The 21,300-nt window shown below is 49.2% G+C and overlaps 1 protein-coding gene across 5 annotated transcripts in view; it reads right to left on the reverse strand.

The window, feature by feature from the left end:
* Positions 1–21,300, reverse strand: part of DPF3 (double PHD fingers 3) — a 258,505-nt gene that overhangs the window by 60,752 nt on the left and 176,453 nt on the right. For all 5 annotated transcript variants that reach the window (XM_047862552.1, XM_047862556.1, XM_047862554.1 and 2 more), the window contains exon 7: positions 12,372–12,509. In XM_047862552.1, the coding sequence (XP_047718508.1) occupies positions 12,372–12,509 (138 nt within the window). The remainder of the gene's footprint in view (positions 1–12,371; positions 12,510–21,300) is intronic.

Genomic DNA, 21,300 nt, shown 5'->3' on the forward strand with positions numbered 1-21,300 from the left:
CGTGCCTTCCCTTCAGAATCAGCGAGCAGGCCTCAGCTGGAGGCCACTGCCACATCCTGCTACCTTGTACCCAGCCTTTAATGAGGGCCGTGGGAGGGGCAGGGAGCGGGTGGCCGCTGGGGCAGCTGCACAGAGATCTGCGCGGGCCCACACAGAGCAGAGCAAGGAGAGGGTTAAAGTAGCAAGATAAAGACTGTGGGGAAGGCTGGACCAGAGGGCAAACAGAGTCTCAAAGCCTGGATAAATGGCCTTAATTCTCATGCTCTTGCTCACCCTACTCCTTACGTGTTTACTCATATAAATTATCCCCAAGGCCTGACACCTTTTTTCACTGCTTCCCGAGAACTGATGAAAAAATAAATCCTACAGATCCAAGGAATAAAAATGTTGGGATTCCATTCAGGCCGGTTCTTCTTGGCTACAAACAGCAACTCGGGCCCCACCCCAGGGCTCCAGAAGGAAGACGAACGACGCCTTCCTCCCTGAACGTGGAAAGGCAAGGGGCCTGGGGAGCCTGGCAGCGAAACGGACTCCGGGGTCCACTCCCCCACACGCCCGTTAGGCCACGAGAGTCCTCAACCGCAGAGAACTCGCTCTCCCTCACAGGCCATTTTGCCACCTAGCACCGAGGACAAAGTGAATGTATGGTAAGGATTAAGGAGACAGTGCTGCTAATGCAGAGTGATTCCAGGCACTGAGATTAGTCCGCCGGGAGAAACGAAGGCCAAGGGCTGATTCAGTGAGTCTCCACGTTTATGGACGGGCCTCAATCGCCACAGTCCATGTTGTTCAGGGCAACACGAGGAAGAATGAGCTGAAATGGCAGTGCGTGCCGCAAGAAAGCTGGAAGCGAAGCCAGTTGAACAAAGGCGCAGTAGAGGCCTCCGCCCGCGGGAAGATTTCCCTGGGCCAGGGGTTGAGTGCATGCCCTTCTAGAGGCAAGAGAATATACTAGCTGGCATTGTAAGGCCCCTTTTCGGCCTATGATTTGATGATCATGAGAGAGTGAAGGAAGGATCAGAAAAGTGAGGTGTTCCAAACCAGGGGAGCTCAGCATCTCCTCATGTGCTCTGCTTGTGGCCATGTCTCTCTCCCTGTTCATCGTGAGCTCCCTGAGCGGGGTCTTTAATCGCGGAATCCCCAGCACCCAGCACAGCGACTGACCCAGCACTGGCAACAAATACTTAACGAAAGGGATAGACGATCTTCACAGAGGCTTTTTGGACATAGAAAAAACTCAGGCAGAGGGGAGGCAAAGACGAGGAGTGGAGTGGATGTCAAGTGTCCCCTGAGGACCAAGTGACCATTCTAAGGCACTGCCAGTGTCAGTCCTGTTCATAACGGGGACAGAAAGAGGGAGCAGTAGAAGTAACAGGCAGGCCCATCAGAGAGTATAAAGCTGTGATGGAGAAAGCCACTGGACCCGCCCTCCCTCGGGAACCCTTTCCTTGAGGCATTTCTTGGAAAACCAGGAAGGAAGGACTTAAGAACTCCCAGACTCCGTTGGTCCCACAGCCCCTTGAGCCCCATGTTTGGTCTCTCACCAGGGGCCCTGCGGCAGCTAGAGAGAAAATAGGCCATCTTACTCTGCGATTGGATGGCTGCAGGATCTTGATCAAAGTTTTAAGTGTGGTGTCAGTCACCTCACCTTTCCTTGCGTCTACCTTCTTTTCCTCCATCTTTATGGAGTGCAAAACTCAGACCATTAGACACACACCTTGATAATATTTACCCCTAAACACTGTGCCGTAAAAACAGAAAACATGTCTGCTCACATCTATGTCTCCATCCTGACAGACGTATTTGCTTAGAGTTGCAGTTCGCCAGGAATTTGGATACCACATCACCCATTCTGGGGCCAGATGGTCACATGACCCATCAGTAACGTCCTTTGTGCTGCAGCCTCAGGCTGGCAACTTTGAGTCTGTCACTGATGCTTCGGAAAAGCGAGGAAAAGACCAAGCAAAGCTGATTACTTTTCTCGGTGCTGATTAGGGAAAGCACAAGGAGATATTTCAATTTTTCAGTGGAAGGTCATATGGGTCAGCTCATGCCCTGGCGTAGCAACTTGTTATTGCCACCAAATGAGTCAGTTGAAGGGAAAAACGTTTAATCTGGGAGTTAACTATGTCAACAGGGCTCTGAATGAAGTGGTGTCCTTCCCCTCAGAGAATTGCAGGACATCTCGGTGCTTTAGAGCAGGATAAGCCTCGTCCGTTTAAGTTGTCAGGATATTATTATTGTGATATTAGAATTCAGCCAGCCCCCTTCCTCTCTTGCTCCAGCCTTGCCTCTCTCCACACCTCTTCCGCACCACCTCCAGGGGGCGCAGGTACATGTCAACCCCAGCTGCCCACAGTCGACCAGCATTTTCTAGGTTCTCGAGACTGAAACACAGTACTCAGGGAAAGGAAAAGGATGCGTCTCAAGCGTAAGACCTGAGGATTACAACCGAGTCAAGAGACTACAGAGCCAAAGAGCAGCCCAGCCCAGGGATGAGGGCCCCGAAGGGGGACACACCCAGAAAGCAGGCCAGGAAGCAGGTGCTGGGAGCCACAGACATGTTTGCCATGGGTAGGCCGGAGCCTTAGGAAAAGAGTGAAAACCAAGTTTATCCCGTGGATTTAATAGTGCAACCTGGTTCCTGGCTAGTCATCTGAGTGAATCGACAAGATAAAATAGACTGAACATCAGTCTCCAAAAAGTGGATTTCTCTAAGGCAGCGGTTCATCTGGGAACTTGTTAAAAATGCAAATTCTAGGCCCCTACGTCAGACCCACTGGTTCCGAAATTGTGCGGTAGGATCCAGCAGTCTCTTTTTTAAGGAACAGGTGATTCTGACGTGCTCAAGCTTGAGAACCACTGCTCTAACACCACACGTGTGTCACATACATTTTCTGTTAATACTGCACTTCATACGAATTGTCTTATTTAATCTTCGCATGGCCCTAAGAGGTAGATGCATTAATGTTTCATTTTACATCATGATACTTGGGGCACAAGGAAGCTACGTGGCCTAAGGTCATGTGTTAGTAAGTGGCCCCACTGGCTCTGTACCCGGGCAGTGCGGCTCAAGCCCGCCTGCTACTGATCTACGATGGGCTCAAAAACCATACCCCCGTGGGAAGTCATGTCAGAGCTTGGCAGGCCCAAGGCCCAGAGGTTGGCAGGCCCTGGAGGGCAAGGATTCTCAAATTTGAGTGCCATGCAAACAAACCATTTAGGGAATCTCGGTAAAATGCAGATTAGGATTCATAGGTCTGGCTTGGAGCCTAAGATTCCATATTTCTTACCAGCTCCCCCACAAGGTAGCCTACAGTCTAGGTTTGCCTGGCACGGAGGGGTTCCCAGGGCACAGACTTTCAGTCTAAAAGTGGAAATGTCCTGGGCAAACCTGGATGAGTTGGTCACCTGAGTCCTAGCTGATGTTGAAGCTGCTGATTGCACTGTGAGAAGCAAAAATGCAGGCCCTCAAGGTGCGATCTGGATCATATTCAAGTGTGATTTAAGTTTTGAGAGTGGAATATGGCATAGTCTATTTTATGCTTTAAAAAGATCACTTTGGGGCACCCGGGTGGCTCAGTTGGTTGAGTGTCCGACTTCTGCTCAGGTCATAATCTCACAGTCTGTGGGTTTGAGCCCCACGTCGGGCTCTGGGCTGACAGCTCAGAGCCTGGAACTGCTTCAGATTCTGTGTCTCCCTCTCTCTCTGTCCCTCCCTTGGTTGCAGTCTGTCTGTCTATCTCTCTCTCAAAAATAAACTTAAAAAAATTTTTTTAAAAGATCACTTTTGGGGTGCCTGAGTGGCTCAGTCAGTTAAGCGTCCAACTTCGTCTCAGGTCATGATCTCATGGTTCATGGGTTTGAGCCCCGCGTCAGGCTCTGTGCTGGCAGCTCAGAGCCCGGAGTCTGCTTCCGATTCTGTGTCCCTCTCTCTCCCTGCCCCTCCCCCCACTTGCACTCTGTCTCTCTCTCTCTCTCCCTTAAAAATAAATAAACATTAAAAAAAAAAAGATCACTTTGGCCACTCCATAGAGAATAGACTATAAGAGGTAAAAACAGACTGAGAGGCCAATAAAGAAGGTGCAGTGATCCAAGAGGGAGCTGGTGGAGGCCAGGAGATGGAGAAAGGAAGACAGATGTGGAATACCTTTTGGAGGGGAAGCTGATACAGTTGTGAAGGAAAACAAAGCCAAGGATGAATCCTAGGATTTCTACCTTAGGCACAGCATTAGTTTTTTTAAAGAACGACATCAGAAAGAGATAGATAGATAGATAGATAGATAGATAGATAGATAGAAGAGCTAGAAAAGAGCATGAGACACAAATGAGAGAAAGATGCAAGAAAATTACTGAACTAAGTGATGTATGATTTTTTTTTCTAGAGTAAGACTCATTTACGAATTAAAATCGCAAGCAGAATTTGTAATGGGGGGGTTCCTATAATACCACAAACAGCTAAAGTTAGTGTTAAAGATTAAATGTGCCTATTAGGGACTGAATTGTGTCTCCCCCCAAATGCATATGTTGAAACCCTAACCTCAACATGATGGTATTTGGAGGTTGGGCCTTGGGGAGGTGATTAGGTTTAGATGAGGTCATGAGGATAGTGGGATTAGCGGCCTTATAAGAAGAGATACTAGAGAGCTTGCTTCTCTCTCCTGACATGTATCAAGGAAAAGCCATGAAAGGACACAGTAAGAAGATGTCCATCTCCAACCCAAGAGGAGAGTCCTCACCCAACACTGACACTGCCAGCACTTTTATATTGGATTTCCAGTCTTCAAGACTATGAGAAGTAAATCCCTATTGTTGAAGCCACCTATGGTATTTTGTTAGGCAGTCTAAGATGAGTACCCATTAATACATCTGTTTCTTTTGAAAAGCCACTGTTGGATATGATGCACTTCACGATTGGCCTACAGGTGAAAATTGAGGGACGTTGCTAGAACTGTGACAAAGATCTCATCTTTGGGATTAGGATCCGTCACTTGGGGTTCCAATGTCTTGACTTAATTGAAAGGTGTCCAACTCAAGCACACTCACATCTCAGCTTTCCATCTTGCTCACCGTGTGACCCGGGGCAAGATACTCATCCTTGCTGAGCCTCAGTTTCCTCCTGTGCAAAATGAGAGTAATAGAATGTGCCTCACGGACTACGAACTTTACACGAGACAATGCGCGTGAAGGACCTGGCACCTATTAGGTATTCTGTCATTTCTTCCCCCTCTTTCTTCTCCTATGTGAAATAATTTAGCTTCTGATAAAGGAAGGGGAAAAAAATCAAAGGCCTACATCAGTAAACTTTCCCAAGAGGTGACACGTGACCGGAGAATTCGCATTCACGCTCCGAGTCCCTGAGCACATCAGGTGGAGTCTGTGCCTTGGTGTCCTCTAGGGGACACACAGCAGCTACCTCACAGGTTGCTGTGAGGAATGACTGAGACGAACGTGGCACGCCTAGCACGGTGTCTGACACATTCAAGGGATGTCAGCAAGTATTATTGTCATTGTCATGACTCAGGACAGGGGACTCCTTCAACTCCTTACCTGAACGTTCTAGGTAAGTAGGCCCAAAGTGTGAGAGAAATGAAAGAGGCTCACAGAAAGGCAAGTTGGTGGGTAGAGACCCTGTCCTGGGGAAATGGGACGGCAAACACAGGGATGCTACACTTGGCCAGATTTCGTTCCACAGCTTCCTCCCGCTGGGTTTCTTGCATCCATCTTATTTCCCCAATTAAACCAGAAATTGTCCTAGGGCGAAGACGGCATGTTTTCGCTTTTTTAGAGGCCTGATTCAACGTAGCCCCACAAGTGGTCACAGGCTCAGTAAGCACTCAATAAATGCTCACGTTTAGCCTGTGCTGAAGGACTGGTGTCCTACAGCTAAGGTTTAGCAAGGGGCAGGGGCCGGGGAGGGGGCGCCAGGGCCCGGCCGGGCTCTGATAGCTCCGCCAATGCCACCGAGAACCCTACAGGCAGTTAGCGTCCTGGCATCACACAGCCACAGACAGGCCCCGACTCAGATTAGCCATCTGTGGTCATGGATGTGTTCTGTCGGTCCGAACGGCACAGAGATGGGATAGAAGCATTCACAATGTGCAGGCATATGGTGCCCAACACCCACATCATCGCACTGCAGACTCACGCAACCCCATGAGGTCACTTTGGTTATTCTCTCCATCTCACAGAGGAGGCAACAAAGGAGCAAAGAAGTGTGAGGAACTGAGCCACAGTCACACACACACAAGATGGCAGAGGGGCAGGGCCATGACTCACACCCCCTAGCCTGGCCAATCCCATTTCCATTCTCCCAGACTGCAGGTCTGAAAACTTAACTCCAAGTATACCCTCAAGGCCAGAGCAACCCCTCAGGTTTCTTTTCACTTCATAATCTACGAACTGTTCCGTCAAATAATAATTCACCTACAGAACACCTGTTGTTAGTTTCCAAATTTGCTCTTCAGGAAGTGAAAAGTGGCTCCCTCTTCCCGACAGAGCCCTGTTTCTGATCTTTCCTCTCTCTCCCCTGTAACAAAGGCTGAATTTCCTGCATCAAGGTTGGGTATGTGGTGGGTTGTGTGTGCTTCGTGGTTTTGCAGGCACCTTCAGAGTGATCCAAAATCCTCACGCTTGTGTCGAAGGTAATTTTCCCTCTCTCTCTTAAAGCTCTACTCGTTGCCCTCGGGCCATATGCTAGAGGACAGAAATGTCAGGAGACTAACATCTGTTAGATCTTTCCCATCAGTGTAGCAATGACATCATATGCTTCTTTTAGGTAATTTGCACATTATCAGACTAATTTTCAGATTATCTAATCAGCCGACATTACCCTTAATCAACTCAGCTCTCCTCTTCCAGTTCTGCACGGTACAACATGCCCTCCAAAGGCGCGCTAGGGTGGGGCTTTTTCTGTTCTTGACGGATACTGAAAGCCCAGCTATGTGCCAGGCACACCATCATTATGCAGAAGACTGAGACCTCCAAGGACCCAGGACAACCCAACTTCCATTCCGCGGACCTGAGAAACAGGCTTGAAATAAATTTTATAGATCCATATTTTAAAAAGCACTTTCCTCTTAGGAGCTCCAAGTATGGCATAGAGAACATTTTATACTCATTTACACTATTAGGTAAAAGAGATGTTCCATGTGACAATTAATAATATGCCAAACAAAATTTTTTTATAAATCATTTGTCCTTGCCTTCTAGTAATTGCTACTGTGGCTCTCCTTTTCATACAGGATGACAGCTACACAGCGTGGCATAGAAGTCACGTCCAACGGTGGCTCCCGCTCACTTTCCCACCGTTCTTCCAATGCCACTGTCAGAGCAGACTACTACCCCTTGTCTGAGGCATCATGCTATTTCATGCCCCCCTGCCTTTGCCTCTACCTGGGAAGCCCTCTCCCCAGCCCGGGAAATTCCTCTTCATTCTTCCAGAGCTAACTTGAATGTGACCTTCTCAGCCAAGCCTTTGCAAAGCCCCTAATGCAGTGGTTCTCAAGCTTTTGTGGGCACCAGAATGCCCTGGAGGGCTCTCCAAAACACAGATCATGAGCCCCACCCTCAGAGTCTCTATTTCAGGTCTCCTGGAGTCAAGAATCTGAATTTCCAACAAGTTCCCAGGTGATGCTGATGCCACACCTGGAGCACCACTGGCGTAAGGGGTAGAAAGTGTACTGTGCCCTTGACCCTCTGCCCTTCACAATTCTATATGTACTCCATTACACACTCCTGCACAAGACTGTGAGCTCTCGAGGACAAGGATTAAGACAGTATTTAGCACAGCGATACTAAACCAATGAATAGATGGATAGATGGATGGATGGATGGATGGACAGACAGAAGAATGTATTAGACGGAATGTAGTTATTTACGGCGTTTCCATTCGAATCCAGAGCCTCATAAATGCCCACCCCCACCCCACCTCACAGAAAAGTACCTTGAAAACATCATCTTTAGTAGATTCTCACTCTGCATAGAAGATAAAAGGAGAGTCAAGAAGAGTTTTGATATTGTGAGCATGGGTCAAAAGAGTTTTGAATTCTAATCCAGTGCTCTCTGCTACCCTGGCCCCATTGGGGCTGTTGACCCAGGTACCTTTCACAAGTCAAAAGAGAATGCTTCTCTCTTTTTTTTTTTAAGTTTATTTATTTATTTTGAGAGAAAGAGAGCATGAGTGGGGGAGGGCAGAGAGAGAAGGAGAAAGAGAATCCCAAGTGGGCTCCATGCTGTCAGCACAGAGCCCGATATGGGGCTTGAACTCACAAACTGCGAGATCATGACCTGAGCCAAAATCAAGAGTCGGACACTTAACTCACTGAGCCACCCAGGCGCCCCCACAAAAGAACGCTTCTGAGTGGCACCACGTGGAATCCCAACCTGCTCAAGCACTCCCTCCTTGTACTCATATACATGTAGTCTGTGTGTGTGTGTGTGTACATGCACATATGTGCACACACACATACATACACACAGTGATCTCGGTTTTAGAAAGCAGACGGGGGTGATCAAAGAAATGCAAGAAGAAAGAAGAATCCAGCCTCACATGGGGAGGGGAAGGGGGGCCGCTTAGGCGGGGAAGACCCCAACAGAAAAGTACTACGTGGGGCGCCTGGGTGGCGCAGTCGGTTAAGCGTCCGACTTCAGCCAGGTCACGATCTTGCGGTCCGTGAGTTCGAGCCCCGCGTCGGGCTCTGGGCTGATGGCTCAGAGCCTGGAGCCTGCTTCCGATTCTGTGTCTCCCTCTCTCTCTGCCCCTCCCCCGTTCATGGTCTGTCTCTCTCTGTCCCAAAAATAAATAAACGTTGAAAAAAAAAATTTAAAAAAAAAAAAAAAGAAAAGAAAAGCACTACGTGCCAAGGTGAATGTTGGAGCTCCAAGCATCTCAGGGCTACCTATAGTTGGGGCAGAGAGGCAAAGGCATGAAGGAAAGGGGACAAACCTAGAGAAGAGACAAGAAGTGTATACTCAGGAGAAAATGAGCGGCTAGGAGAGGAACAAAGGCGAGAGAACATCAGCCGGGGGGGGGGGGGGGGCAGTCAATTGCTGAGCTGGCAGCACAGGGCAGCTGGGGGCTGGGGGGGTGAGAGGATGTCAGTGCTGGCTCCAGCACTCTGCTCTGCCCTTTCAGCAGCGGCAGGCACAGGCATGAGCAATGGCTTGGCTGGAGACACAGTCAGGGGGTACGGCAAGGGACGGCAGGTGGACCAAAGTCAAAAGGTCTCCACCGCTGCAGGTGGTACAAACGCAGATGCCCATGCCACAGAAAACTCCGGAGTCTGTAGGGCTGTTTTCCCCACAGGCCTGTGTGTGCTCACAAGCAGCTGGGCCACCCTGCAGTTCTGCTAAAGAGGGAAAAGTCAGCATTCCCACTTCGCTGGCATCCAGAACTTTTCCTGGGGGATCTGGAGATTAGCCTCTTGGATTAAACTCTCCTGCCTCCCTCCCCCACCCCAAAAGCCTCGCCAAGGGAGGATCACAAAGCTGAGACCTCAGACGCTGTCACGTTCAATTCACCACACAGCCCCGGTGGCATTTAGGGGCAGGATGGATGGGAGCCCACCCCCACCCCCAAACAGTGGGAGCAGCTAATGACTGGGTATTAACGATGCTGGCAATTAGTGCTCACGGGAAAGTGGTTGGGGGGCTGCTCACCAGGGGAATGTGGGAGGGAACAGAGCAGACACTCGGAGCAGCAAACAGATTGGTGGCGTGCGTGGTGCAAAGAACCTGGGAAGAGCTGCTGCCTCTTAGATTTCTTCAGAGAAATTGGGGAAGAGGGAAGGGGTGGCTTCTGTGGACAGTAGGGGCCTTCCCACCACACCCTCCTCCTCCTCGCTAGCAAAACTGGATTTAATCACAGAATTCTCAGAGGCATTGTGAAGAGATGTTGTTGAAAAGGTGTTTGTGAAGGTTCTGGAACCTTCCTCGTGTAAGGAGGCCCCAGATGAGCCTAGGGACAGCTACTCTTTTTTATGCAGCTTAAAATCCTTGGGTAGTCAGATGACTCTTTTTGAAGGACTCAGTTTGTCACCTGCAGGTGTCAAGGAGAAGGGCAGATGGGAGTTAGAGCCAAGAGGCTCACTGACAAGCCCACAGAGAGAACACACAGCCAGATTGTGGACACATCTCCATCTAGGAGGAGGAAAGACTCAGCTTCCTGACCAAGCATGGCCATCTGGCCTCTCAGAGAGGACAGGAGGAGACAGAAGACACTGACTCACAAGAGTACACGAGGAGATCCTGGTGGACAGAGGAAACTATGGCAGTGCCCATCTTGGAAGTCAACAGCGAGCAAGTGGGGGCATTGGGGAGATGGCAGGGACGGCTAAGGAAGAGATTTCCTTGATCCACTCAGGGCCTGCAGCGTACCTGGGGGGACCAAGAGGAACCTTCCTCCGCTGTTGCCATCACCATGCACACACACACACAAAAGGGACACAGACGAAAGAGAAGCATTCCGAACCCTAGAGCGTGAGTAAAAAACCACAACACAAGGACAAAATGGCTTGACATTTGAGAAGGGATGTCAAGAAGATAAGCCAGCGCTGGGGGGAGTGGGAAATAATACCAAGTTAACAAATACTTCAGAGAGAGCAACTGTGGCTAATAAATACTTTCCAGATAGTGACCCAAATCGAAAGAGCTCATTCTTGGCCTCCTTGCGGTAGGAGACAATAGGTACTCCTGGGCCACTTAGATCAGAGAAGGGATAAGAGGAGAGACGGGGAGACGCAAATGCCAGCTGCCCTGTGCATGTTCCTTTCTGAAAGATGAGTGTGACTGGACCAAGGGAACCTCTCCCTGGGGAGGAGAGAGCGAGAGAGAGACAGAGAGAGAGAGAGAGAGAGCTAAGCATTACTCAGAAGCTGGCAAAGGGAGACGCTCTGTCAGACACTCATGCTGGGTTTTCCAGGTTCTATCCAGATGACAACAGCAGGTAAGAAAATAAAGGTCGGTCACATGCATGAAAGACTTGAATCTTGCAAATGAGTAAGAATTAAAGAAGGCATACGGGCTGAATTGGGTCCCCCAAAATGCATCTGTTGAAGCCCTAACTCCCACCTCCTCATGCCTCAGAATAGGACTATATTCAAGGAGAGGGCCTTTAAAGAGGTGATCAAGTTAGGGTGGGCCCTAATTCAATCTGACTGGTATCCTTACAAGAAGAAATTTGGGCACACAAAGAGACAGCAGGGGTACAGGAACACAGAGGGGCCACCACGTGAAGAGGGGGCGAGAGGGCAGACACTTGCAAGCCAAGGAGAGAGGCCTATGTATGTAAAGTATCTCACTCAGTCCTGATGACACGTTGATCTGGGACTTGCAGCCTCCAGAAGAGCGAGAAAATTAATTTCTGTTCCTTAAGCCACCCAGTCTGTGGTATTTTGTTATGGCAGCCTGAGCAAACTAATACAGAAGGCCATGTTACAGGAAGAAAGGAGGGTGAGGGTTAGGCAAAACCAACATGAATCCAAAGAAAGGTCTTGGCCAAAGTATGTTAATTATTTCAAATATTTGGTGAAGGCAGCTGATGGACATCTGTTGACTAAGTTGATTGACTAAAATGCACAGGAGTCACCCTCAGATCCTAGAGTCTGAATATTTTTAAAGGTCTGATCCCTTTAATTACATTGAATTGTTCACTTTAAGACCACCTACCACAAAATCTTGTGAACAAAATACAAAATACATGGCATGTCCACAATTATTCTTCACCTAATGATCTTAGAATGACCCATAACTTGAAGCAAGTCCTAAAGATTCCATCATGCCACCCCATTTTGAGTTTTTGACAAGTGTCCCCAGATTATGCGTCCTAATGGAGTGCTCAAGGAAGGCATACAGACTCAAGGGTCCTATTTTTCTAAGACAGGAGAGCCCTGAACCAAAATTGTGACCCTTATAACAGCCAAGGCAATAAATCAAGACTATCCCACATCTCTTGGTGGCCAAGGAGACGTTTAGAATGTCCATCTGAATTGACATACCCAAGGGCTATGCCCAAGTCAGGGTGGTATCTGTGAGCGAAACTTCTGGAGCTGAGGGAAAAGAGGGATAGGTCTGGCATTTGACAATGGCCAGGTGAGGATGTTTCCCTTGTACCTTAACGCTCATCTCCTTCCTCTGGGAACAGAACTGGGTGCGTCATCCGGCCCAGCTTACTCTAAACCTGGGGCTTAGATGACCCATGGGGTAGCTGGGGCTGGGCTAAAACAGCCAAGTCACCACAGGACACTGAAACCAATCAGTGGGTGCCACCAAAGATACCAGAGGTGAAGAGAACACTCTACAGCCCTGCCCACCCAATTCATCACTGCCCCACCCCACTTCATCACTACCCCAGGCAACAACTGGGAACTCACGTCTGTGGTTCTCATTTCTGTGGTTAGGCGGGGACCGGGTCTCCTGGTCTTGAGCCTCGTCCCCCTCCTCACTGGCCAGGTGAGTGTGAGCGTAGTGGTAGCTGAGTCCTGGCCGGTTCTTGTAGCGCTTGCCACAGACTAGACAGGAAAAGAGGAGAAGAGGGAAAAGGGCAAATATTAGCAACCTCTGCAGCCATCGCCATCATTCTCCCAGGCAGTGACTCCCATCCATCTACCCCAGAGCTGGGTTTCCCTTAAAAAGCGTCTCCCACCCTCAACAACCTTAACTCCGCTGGACAAAACAAACACCACAATGAACAACATGGGCCCAGGTAAAGAAAAACCAGAAAAGTAAAGGATGGAAGTTGAACTATTTAAGAGCTCCATCATTTCCTATCTGTGAGACCCTGGTCAAGTCATTTACGTTCTCTGTGCCTCAGTTTCTTCCGAGGCAAAATGGGAATCATAACGGTACTGAACTCATAGAGTTGCTGTGATGAGTTAACCTCTATGCAGAACACTTACAACAGTGCCAGGCACATGGTAAGGGTTATGATTATTATAACTTTGAGGTCAAAGAGCACTGGTAGTCCATCCAGTCCAGCATCCCATGGCACAGATGAGTCAAGTGAGCCCAGCAAGACTAAATGATTTGGCTGGGAACGTATAACTGGTTGCGGCAGAGCCACTAGAAACCCAGGTCTCCTGGATTCCCATGCAGTGTTCCTTCCACTACGCTGTGGCAAACTCTGTAAAGTACAAAAGCTTTATATGGATATTTTTGATGTGTCGTGCAGTGATTTTGTGCCCGAAAACCACATTCCACTTCCGCCATGAAAACCACAAGGCCAAGGCATCATTGGTAGAGGTGGCATCTGAGAGCTTGTGCTCTTGAAGCCCCAGGAAGTCTCTGGGCCCCAAAATCTAGGAATGCGTCCTCGCAAGCACTACCTCTCACATGGACAGTCTGAGACAAAGGCACCACGCAACATAAATACGGCATCGTGGGGCCCAGAAGAAGAGAGGTGCACTTCCATTGGTTGGCTGCCCAACACTTGAGAAGCAGAAGTCCAGCTAAATAACTTAAGAATAGACCACCGCCACTTTTAACAAAGTTGGATTTAGTGGTTCACTGTTTACAATGATACATGTGGCCAATTTTTAGTCTTTATCAAATTTAGGTAGTTCCTCTTATTCCTGTTTTAGAGTTTTATTACAGGAGAATTTGATCAGCCACCCTTTCAGCATCTACTAGTATACGACTCTCCTTCAGTTTGTTGATATGGTGAATTATGTTGATTTCCTAATGTTTCCTATTATTGAACCATTCTTGTATTCCTAGAATGAGAGTGTATTATCTATTTGATATACCGCTGCGTTCTATTTTCTAATCTTGCATTTTTGATCTATACTCAGACGAGATGAGATCTATAATTTTTGACCTATCTTCTACCGTGTTTCAATTTTATGGTTATGCTGACTTCCAAAAATGAATTGAGGTTTTTTGCTGTGTGAAATTGGACAAGATACATAATCTCTCTGTGCCTTTTTTCTTATCTGAAAATGATAATAGTACTACTTACCTTGAAGGATTATAAATAATGTATGTAAAGTATCTCACTCAGTATCCAGCACATAACAGATGCTCAGTAAATGGTAGTGAGGGGCTAGGGGCTTCGGCTTGGTCTGCCACATCTTAAGTGCTCGACCCTCCTAAAAGAGGGACTTTGACCCTTAACCTCATACAATGGAATTCAGCAATTGGTTGGACTTTCTTAAAAAGGTGAGAGTCTGAAATTCAAGTTGGTGACCTGTATTATATGGTGACCTAACTATAAATTCAAGTGCTACAACTGGCTAGTTACATTCTCCCTCTCCCTCCCCCCCACCTCTCTGTCTCTCGTAAATATTTCTTTTTTTTTTTTTTTAATTTTTTTTTTTCAACGTTTATTTATTTTTGGGACAGAGAGAGACAGAGCATGAATGGGGGAGGGGCAGAGAGAGAGGGAGACACAGAATCGGAAACAGGCTCCAGGCTCTGAGCCATCAGCCCAGAGCCTGACGCGGGGCTCGAACTCCCGGACCGCGAGATCGTGACCTGGCTGAAGTCGGACGCTTAACCGACTGCGCCACCCAGGCGCCCCATCTCGTAAATATTTCAAAAAAAAATAAAATAAAATGGCACCACACATCTCAATTCCATTTGACACAGGCAATGGGACCTAAAGAGGCCCCGAGGCGCACTCTGGGCCTGCTTGTGGCTTTTTGTATTTAACCTTTTCAATGATCTGAGGTCAATAAACAGCAAATTATGGGGTCATCGGATAGAAATCCACTAAGTAACCAAGCACTGTTGGTGAAGAATAAATGTTTATTAAAAACAAGGACAATAGTATCAGTATTTACATGAGGAGGCCTCAGCTGACTCTGGGGACTCCTTGCTACAAATTCCACAGCATTTGTGCCATGTTGTGTCAATTATCACTGTCTTCCTTAATCACAGAATTTCAGGATCTTTTTTTTTTTTTTAACGTTAATTTATGTTTGAGAGAGAGAGACAGAGCACGAGCCCAGGAGGGACAGAGAGAAAGGGAGACGCAAAACCTGAAGCAGGCTCCAGAGGCTCTGAGTTGTCAGTACAGAGCCCGACATGGGGCTCAAGCCCATATGAGATCATGACCTGAGCTGAAGTCAGACGCTTAACCGACTGAACCACTCAGGTGCCCCCAGAATTTCAGGATCTTCACAGTCATGTGGTCTCACTATAAAATTGTTTTATTCCCACTAAAACTAGATGCCTGGGACAATTCCGCTGATTGGGCAAAGAACTACCCATCTGAGTGGGCATTTCTTCTTTGGTCTCTTGAATTATAGTTACGTCTATACCAGAGGACTTCTCTTCAGGACGGTTTCATACTAATTTCATCTTAATAGCAACAACTCCGCCTCGTATGTTGCCGTGCATGTATTACACCTTCAAAACATATTCGTTGAATAGCTGATGAATGAACACGGAAACACTTTGTGGGAAAGCCAGGAGATGGGGGAGGAGGGAAGCGTGTAGAATCTGATCCACCTATCCACATTAATCTCATACTAATAGGTCTTTAAACCTATAGAACCAAACCCAAGCAAAAAGCTTCCTGTATCTCCTTTCCCAGCACCATAGAGAGTAATTATTTTTATAGCAAATCCTTTTGCTAGAAAAGAAATTCTCAAGGAGTAGTCCCCAGACCAGCACCATCAGCATCACCTGGGAAGTTGTTAGAGATGCATATTCTTGGGCTCCACCCCAGACCTACTGAATCAGAAACTCTGGGGGTGCAGCCAGAAATCTCTGCTTCAACAAGCGCTCCGGGTGATTCTGGTACACTCTATAGTCTAAGATCCACTCTGCTAGAAGATTGACTATATTTAGGCTTGACTCTGCCCACCCTGGTGCACCTGCCCTTTGGAATGGATAGAAGTGGCAGGCGGGGACAGTGAGACTTGCGCTTGGTCATTAGAAGAAACAGAACCAGACAGTACGTGGAGATCATGGAAACCTGGCCTCCTAACCCTCGTCCCTATACACAGGGCTCTCCTGATGGAGTGTCATTTTTCACCACCTGCTTATACCATGGTATTCCTTCATCACCAGGTCTTCAAGACAACGTGTATTTAGCATCCAATATGTGTCCAGCCCTGTGGCATGAGAAGGACAAAGGTAAAGGAGCCACAGTCCCCACCCTCCAGGAGTTCAAAGTCTGGCAGAGAAGATGTACACATCCACATGCAAAGAGGGAGGTGGAACAAATGTAGTGTGCGCATGCGCGCGGGCAGGAGGCGGGGCCAGCACAGCGGCCTCGGAGTGGAGGGTTGGCTTCCTGGAGGCGGTGGGTGAGCTGTGGCCTGCAAGGTAGCAGAGTATCACCATACAGACAAAGGAGGCAAGGGCACTCAGGCACCCAAGCGCAGGCTGCCGAACCTTGGGAACAGCCCGCAGGAAGGTGGAGGGAGGGGTGGCGTGAGGGAGCTAACAAGCCAGAAAGCGGGGCAGGACTTGGTCCTGAAAATAGGGAGCCAGGGGAGGATTGTAGCCTGAGGACCGACTTACTCAGATTTACATTTTGGAAATCCCACTTAAGACTACAGTACAGAAGATGGATTTGAAGGTGGCAAGAGGCTATTTTAATTTCCTACGTGTGAACGATGAGGATTTCAGGATGGGAGAGGGGTTAAAGAGAAGGAATCTGGTGAAAAGGGGTGGGTATAAGCTGCAAGGGGGAGCCTAGAAAGACTGATAGTAACCCCCCACCTTCCTGGCCATGCACCATCCAGCCCCCGTCTGGCTCCCCAGCCTCACCCGGCACAACGTTCCACCACCTTCTCTGCCCTTCTTCCCATTGCCTTTCTACTCCTTAAACGTTTTTCTTTTCACCAGAAAGCCCTTGGACAAGCTCTTCACTTTGCCTACAATGCTCCCCAGCCCCGATCTGCCTAATGATGCTTCATCATTCTTCAGATCTCAGTTGAAATGTCCTTCCCCAGGGAAGTCTTTCCAATCAAAATTAGGATCCCAGTTTGTTACCTTCCTAGGACGAATCATGGATCGGTATGTGTGTCTCCCACCAGCAGCAAGCATAGCGGGCCCTCCCGTGTTTGCACACTGCCGCATCCCCAGTGACCAGCACGGGGCAACTCACGGCTGGCACTTGGTGCCAGTTAGGGAAGCAACAAAAACACCCAGGTTTCTACTGGGCAACTGGATGGAAGGATGAGGAGGAAAACAAGATTTAAAGAAGGAAGAGGATGAGTTCAGTCTGGGGTTGCCCTGAACACCCTGAACTGGGAAAAGAGATGTGGATGGGGGAGGTGTCAGGGTGGAAGTGAGGGATATGGAGAGGAGGAGAGATCGTGCAGAGAGAGAAGAAAGGTGTGGACAGAGGAAAGAACTCAGAAAACACCAGCATCTTAAGGATCTGGTGGAGAAGGAGAAACTTTTTTTTTTTTTTTTAAAGAATGGAGATCTTCCATTCTTTTTTTTTTTTTTTAACGTTTATTTATTTTTGAGACAGAGAGAGACAGAGCATGAACGGGGGAGGGTCACAGAGAGAGGGAGACACAGAATCTGAAACAGGCTCCAGGCTCTGAGCTGTCAGCTCAGAGCCCGACGCGGGGCTCGAACCCACCGACCGCGAGATCGTGACCTGAGCCGAAGTCGGACGCTTAACCGACCAAGCCACCCAGGCGCCCCAAAACTTTTTTTTTAAGAAAGATTCAGCCCTGAAGGAGCAACACAAGCCAAAGAGGTAGGGTTTCCGAGTATCCATCAATAGATAACTGGATAAGAAAGATGTGGCATATATAGATACAATGGAATATTACTCAGCCATAAAAAAAGAATGAAATCTTGTCATTTACAGCAACATGGATTAATTTAGAGGGTACAATAAATGAAATGTCAGTCGGAGAAAGACAACTACCATATGATTTCACTCAAGTGTGGAATTTAAGAAACAAAACAGAAGGAACAAATTAAAAAATAGACTCAACTATAGAGAACAAAGTGATGGTTATCAGAGGGCAGGTGGGTGGGGGGATGGGTGAAATAGATGACGGGCATCAAGACTTCACTTATCAGGATTAGCACTGGGTAATATACAGAATTGTTGAATCACTATATTGTACACCTGAAACTAATTGTAACGCCGTATGTAAATTATGCCAGAATTTTTTTTAAAGAGGTAGGCTTTCCAGATGACAGGACCACTGATACCACCAGTCACAGCCACGGCTCACAGCCACTGACTGTGTGCCATGGGCCAGGCTTGCTCTCGTGCTTCAGGCAAATTTGCTCACGGCAACCCAAGTCCCCATTTTACAGATGAGTGGCCTTGGGCACAGAGGCAGAGCCAGGATAAAGTCAAGCGCCTAAGAAGGGTCAAGAAAGATGGGGACTGAAAAGAGACCACTGGATTTGAGAGCCAGGAGGCCACCTCAGCCTCCTGAGAAGGGAATCCTCAGCTTCATGGAGGACAAGACAAGACTGCAGAGGCCTAGGATGCTCCTGAGGAACGGGGTGGGGTGACAGGGCTGATAGACCATTCCTTCCGGCGTGGCTCCACCAGTGAGGCTGGGGGGCGGATGGGACTGTGGGTCAGGGAGGCTGACTGGGGCTTGTTCTCTACCAGGGCAGATCCCAGAACAGCCTCGCAGGCCAACGGGAAGGGGGCAGGAGTGAGGGGGAGTCTAAAAGGCAGGGTTAGGAGGGATTGGAGATAATACAGCAAGATGCCTGACCCCAAAACGAAGCTTCTAACCCAAGTGCCAGGCCACTGAATGACTTCATCCTAGGGACAAAAGAGTTCTGAGATTTATTTTGGTGGAATTGTATCTGGATCAAACTGCTACGTTTTGATGGAAAGAAATGCCTTGGAAATCCTACTTTGACTGGATTAGAAGAAAAGGAAAACCCAGCCCTATTCTATTCTATGTCCCTGCTGCTCCAAACACTGATGGACCGGCTTCATGGGCGTGTGACCTGTGCGTTCAGACAGGGTCCGTGCTCAGAAGGGCCCCACACTTGGGCTAATCCTTTGCTGTCACCATCTTGAAATTGTAAATAGGCATGGAACAAAGGGCCCCTCCTTTTCATCTTGCACTGGGCCCCATAAGTTGCGTACCTGGTCCTGGAAACCTAGGGCTGGCCTCCAGAGATCAGGGACTAAGTTGCTCCAAACAACCAACCCAACAGCCCTGATAGGACAGGAGCTGTGGGGTGGAACACAGGACCCTAGCAGCCCTGCAGTGGCAGTAAAAGGCCCCTCTGGGGTAACACAGGAAGTCTGGCCAGAGAAGTTAACCACGCAGCCACGGTCATTTCTGTGCCACCCACTCCTCTGGCCCTACTTCTGGGCCGGGCCTGCCTTCAGAGAGATGGTTTCTCTGTGGTGGGTGAGAGGACACCCTGGATCTGAACTGCCTGGATTCAAATCCCTGCCTCGTCTGCTACCAACCGCCTGTGTGATCTGGGGTGAGATGCCAAACCTCTCTGCCTCAGCACCCTCTGTGGAAAATGGGGATGATCGCAACAGCACATCTGCTTCACATTGTGAGGTTTCATGAAAGAATACATTTAAAACCGTGCCTGGCTCATAGCAAGTGTCAGCCATTGTCGGCTGTTATCACTACTGCCATCAAAGCGGATCGGCAGAGGGAAGAAACCCAAAAGGGGAGGGGGGGGGGGAGTATCTAGTCATTTCTCCTCTGAAGTCAGGGGTGATGGAGTTGCAAGAAAAAGAGGGTGGGGAAAATACCCTCTGAAAATAAAGTCTTAGAACCATCTGCTCTCCTTTACCTCCTCGGCAATCTCACTCTGGAATTCTCTGCCGTGCGGAATCAGAGCGAGCCCTAAGACTGCTGAAGCATTCAGGGAGGGCTGTGCCCCCATCCCCCCCCCCACCCCCGCCCCAGTCTCCTTCCCCAGGGCCCTCTCCTTTGCGTCACGCGCCTCTGAATCCCTCGCCCCAGGGACCAGCCAACCCTGCATGGGCACAACCTGAGGCCCTTCTTTTCACCTTGGCAAGCATGCACCTGGATTTGTGTTCCTGGCACGGCGCTCGTGGAGAGGACCGGCTGTGACAATAAGGAAGGTCCAGCTTGCCTTCCTCCCTCTCCTTCCCCTGGGGCGGATCCATCTGTCAAGCTGCAGAAATAGCGTGTGCCCACTTCCCGATCCAGAGCTGGAGTCTCCAGGTAGGACCTCCTGTCTGGAGTTATGAATACCTTCAGTGTTGCCCTGAAATATTTGCAGCACACCCCCCCCCCAATCCTACCCCACTCACTCCTTATCTGGGGGAGTAGGGTGGGGCAAGGAGGCAGAGGAGGAGGCGGGGGGTGGGGGGGGTAAGAATCAGGGGCAGTTTGTGTGAACAAAGCCGGCTGCAGCAGACAGCAGAAGCCTTCCTGCAGGGGAGAAGCAGCCGCCTTCCCCACTGATAACTTAATGACTCTGGCACATTTTCATCAGCCCAACTTGGAGCACGCAGTGGGTATCTGAGCCAGTGGTTTCCGAGAGACTGAAAGCAGCGACTGAAAGCAATTACGGGATGAGCGTCCAAGAGACAAAGCCTGGGCCTTGGGAGTCACCGGGCCGCATCTCATTCCCAGTTCTGCCCAGTGGCACTTTCAAACAACGCGAGCATGCTACTTCCCTCTCGCTGCAGCCCGACTCCCTCATCTGTAAAATCGACCCAGCAGTGCCCGTCTTCCGCCCATGCCTCCAAAGCATCACACTTCCAGACCGCGAGGTAGGCACACAGCCCTACATTGAATCTCATAGCAGCTCACAGGATAAGGACTGTCATCCCCACTTTACAGATGAGGAAACGGGGTCTTAGGGCATCGAAGCAACTCCCTAAATGGCAGAGCCAGGATTTGAACTCAGGTCTGCCTGACTTTGAAGCACATGACTGAAAGGTGCACTAGTGATTCTCCATTCGACGCCCCTCCCAGTGCCTGGGGCTGACTTCTATGGCCTCTTGCCCTCTGCTTCTCGTGGCATTTGGCCAGCGGGAGGCACTGGCAAGAGGACAGAGGGTGAGAAGAAGGAAGATGGGGGTTTGTGCCCTGCCGTCCCTGCCTGGGCAGCGTGCTGGCACAGGTACTCCCCCCTCTCTTGGGCACCGCGTGTCCTCCCCCTGCTCCTTGGCACCCCAGATAGAAGGGCTCCGCCTCCCCTTTGTCAGCACTTCTATCCTGCCCACACCTCCTTAATCATTCCGCCGTCCAGTTCTCTTCCATTCGGTCCTTCTGAGTAGAATCCTATGTCCCATTGGGCCCAGGACACATACAAAAAGGAGGCCATTTTGACAGGAGATTCCTACCCTACCAGACTGGTCCATAGATGTTTGGGGCTCCCTGCACCTTCCTGACTTCCCTCTGCAGA

This window comes from Prionailurus viverrinus, chromosome B3 (genome assembly GCF_022837055.1).
Source record: "Prionailurus viverrinus isolate Anna chromosome B3, UM_Priviv_1.0, whole genome shotgun sequence".
Classification (NCBI taxonomy): domain Eukaryota; kingdom Metazoa; phylum Chordata; class Mammalia; order Carnivora; family Felidae; genus Prionailurus; species Prionailurus viverrinus.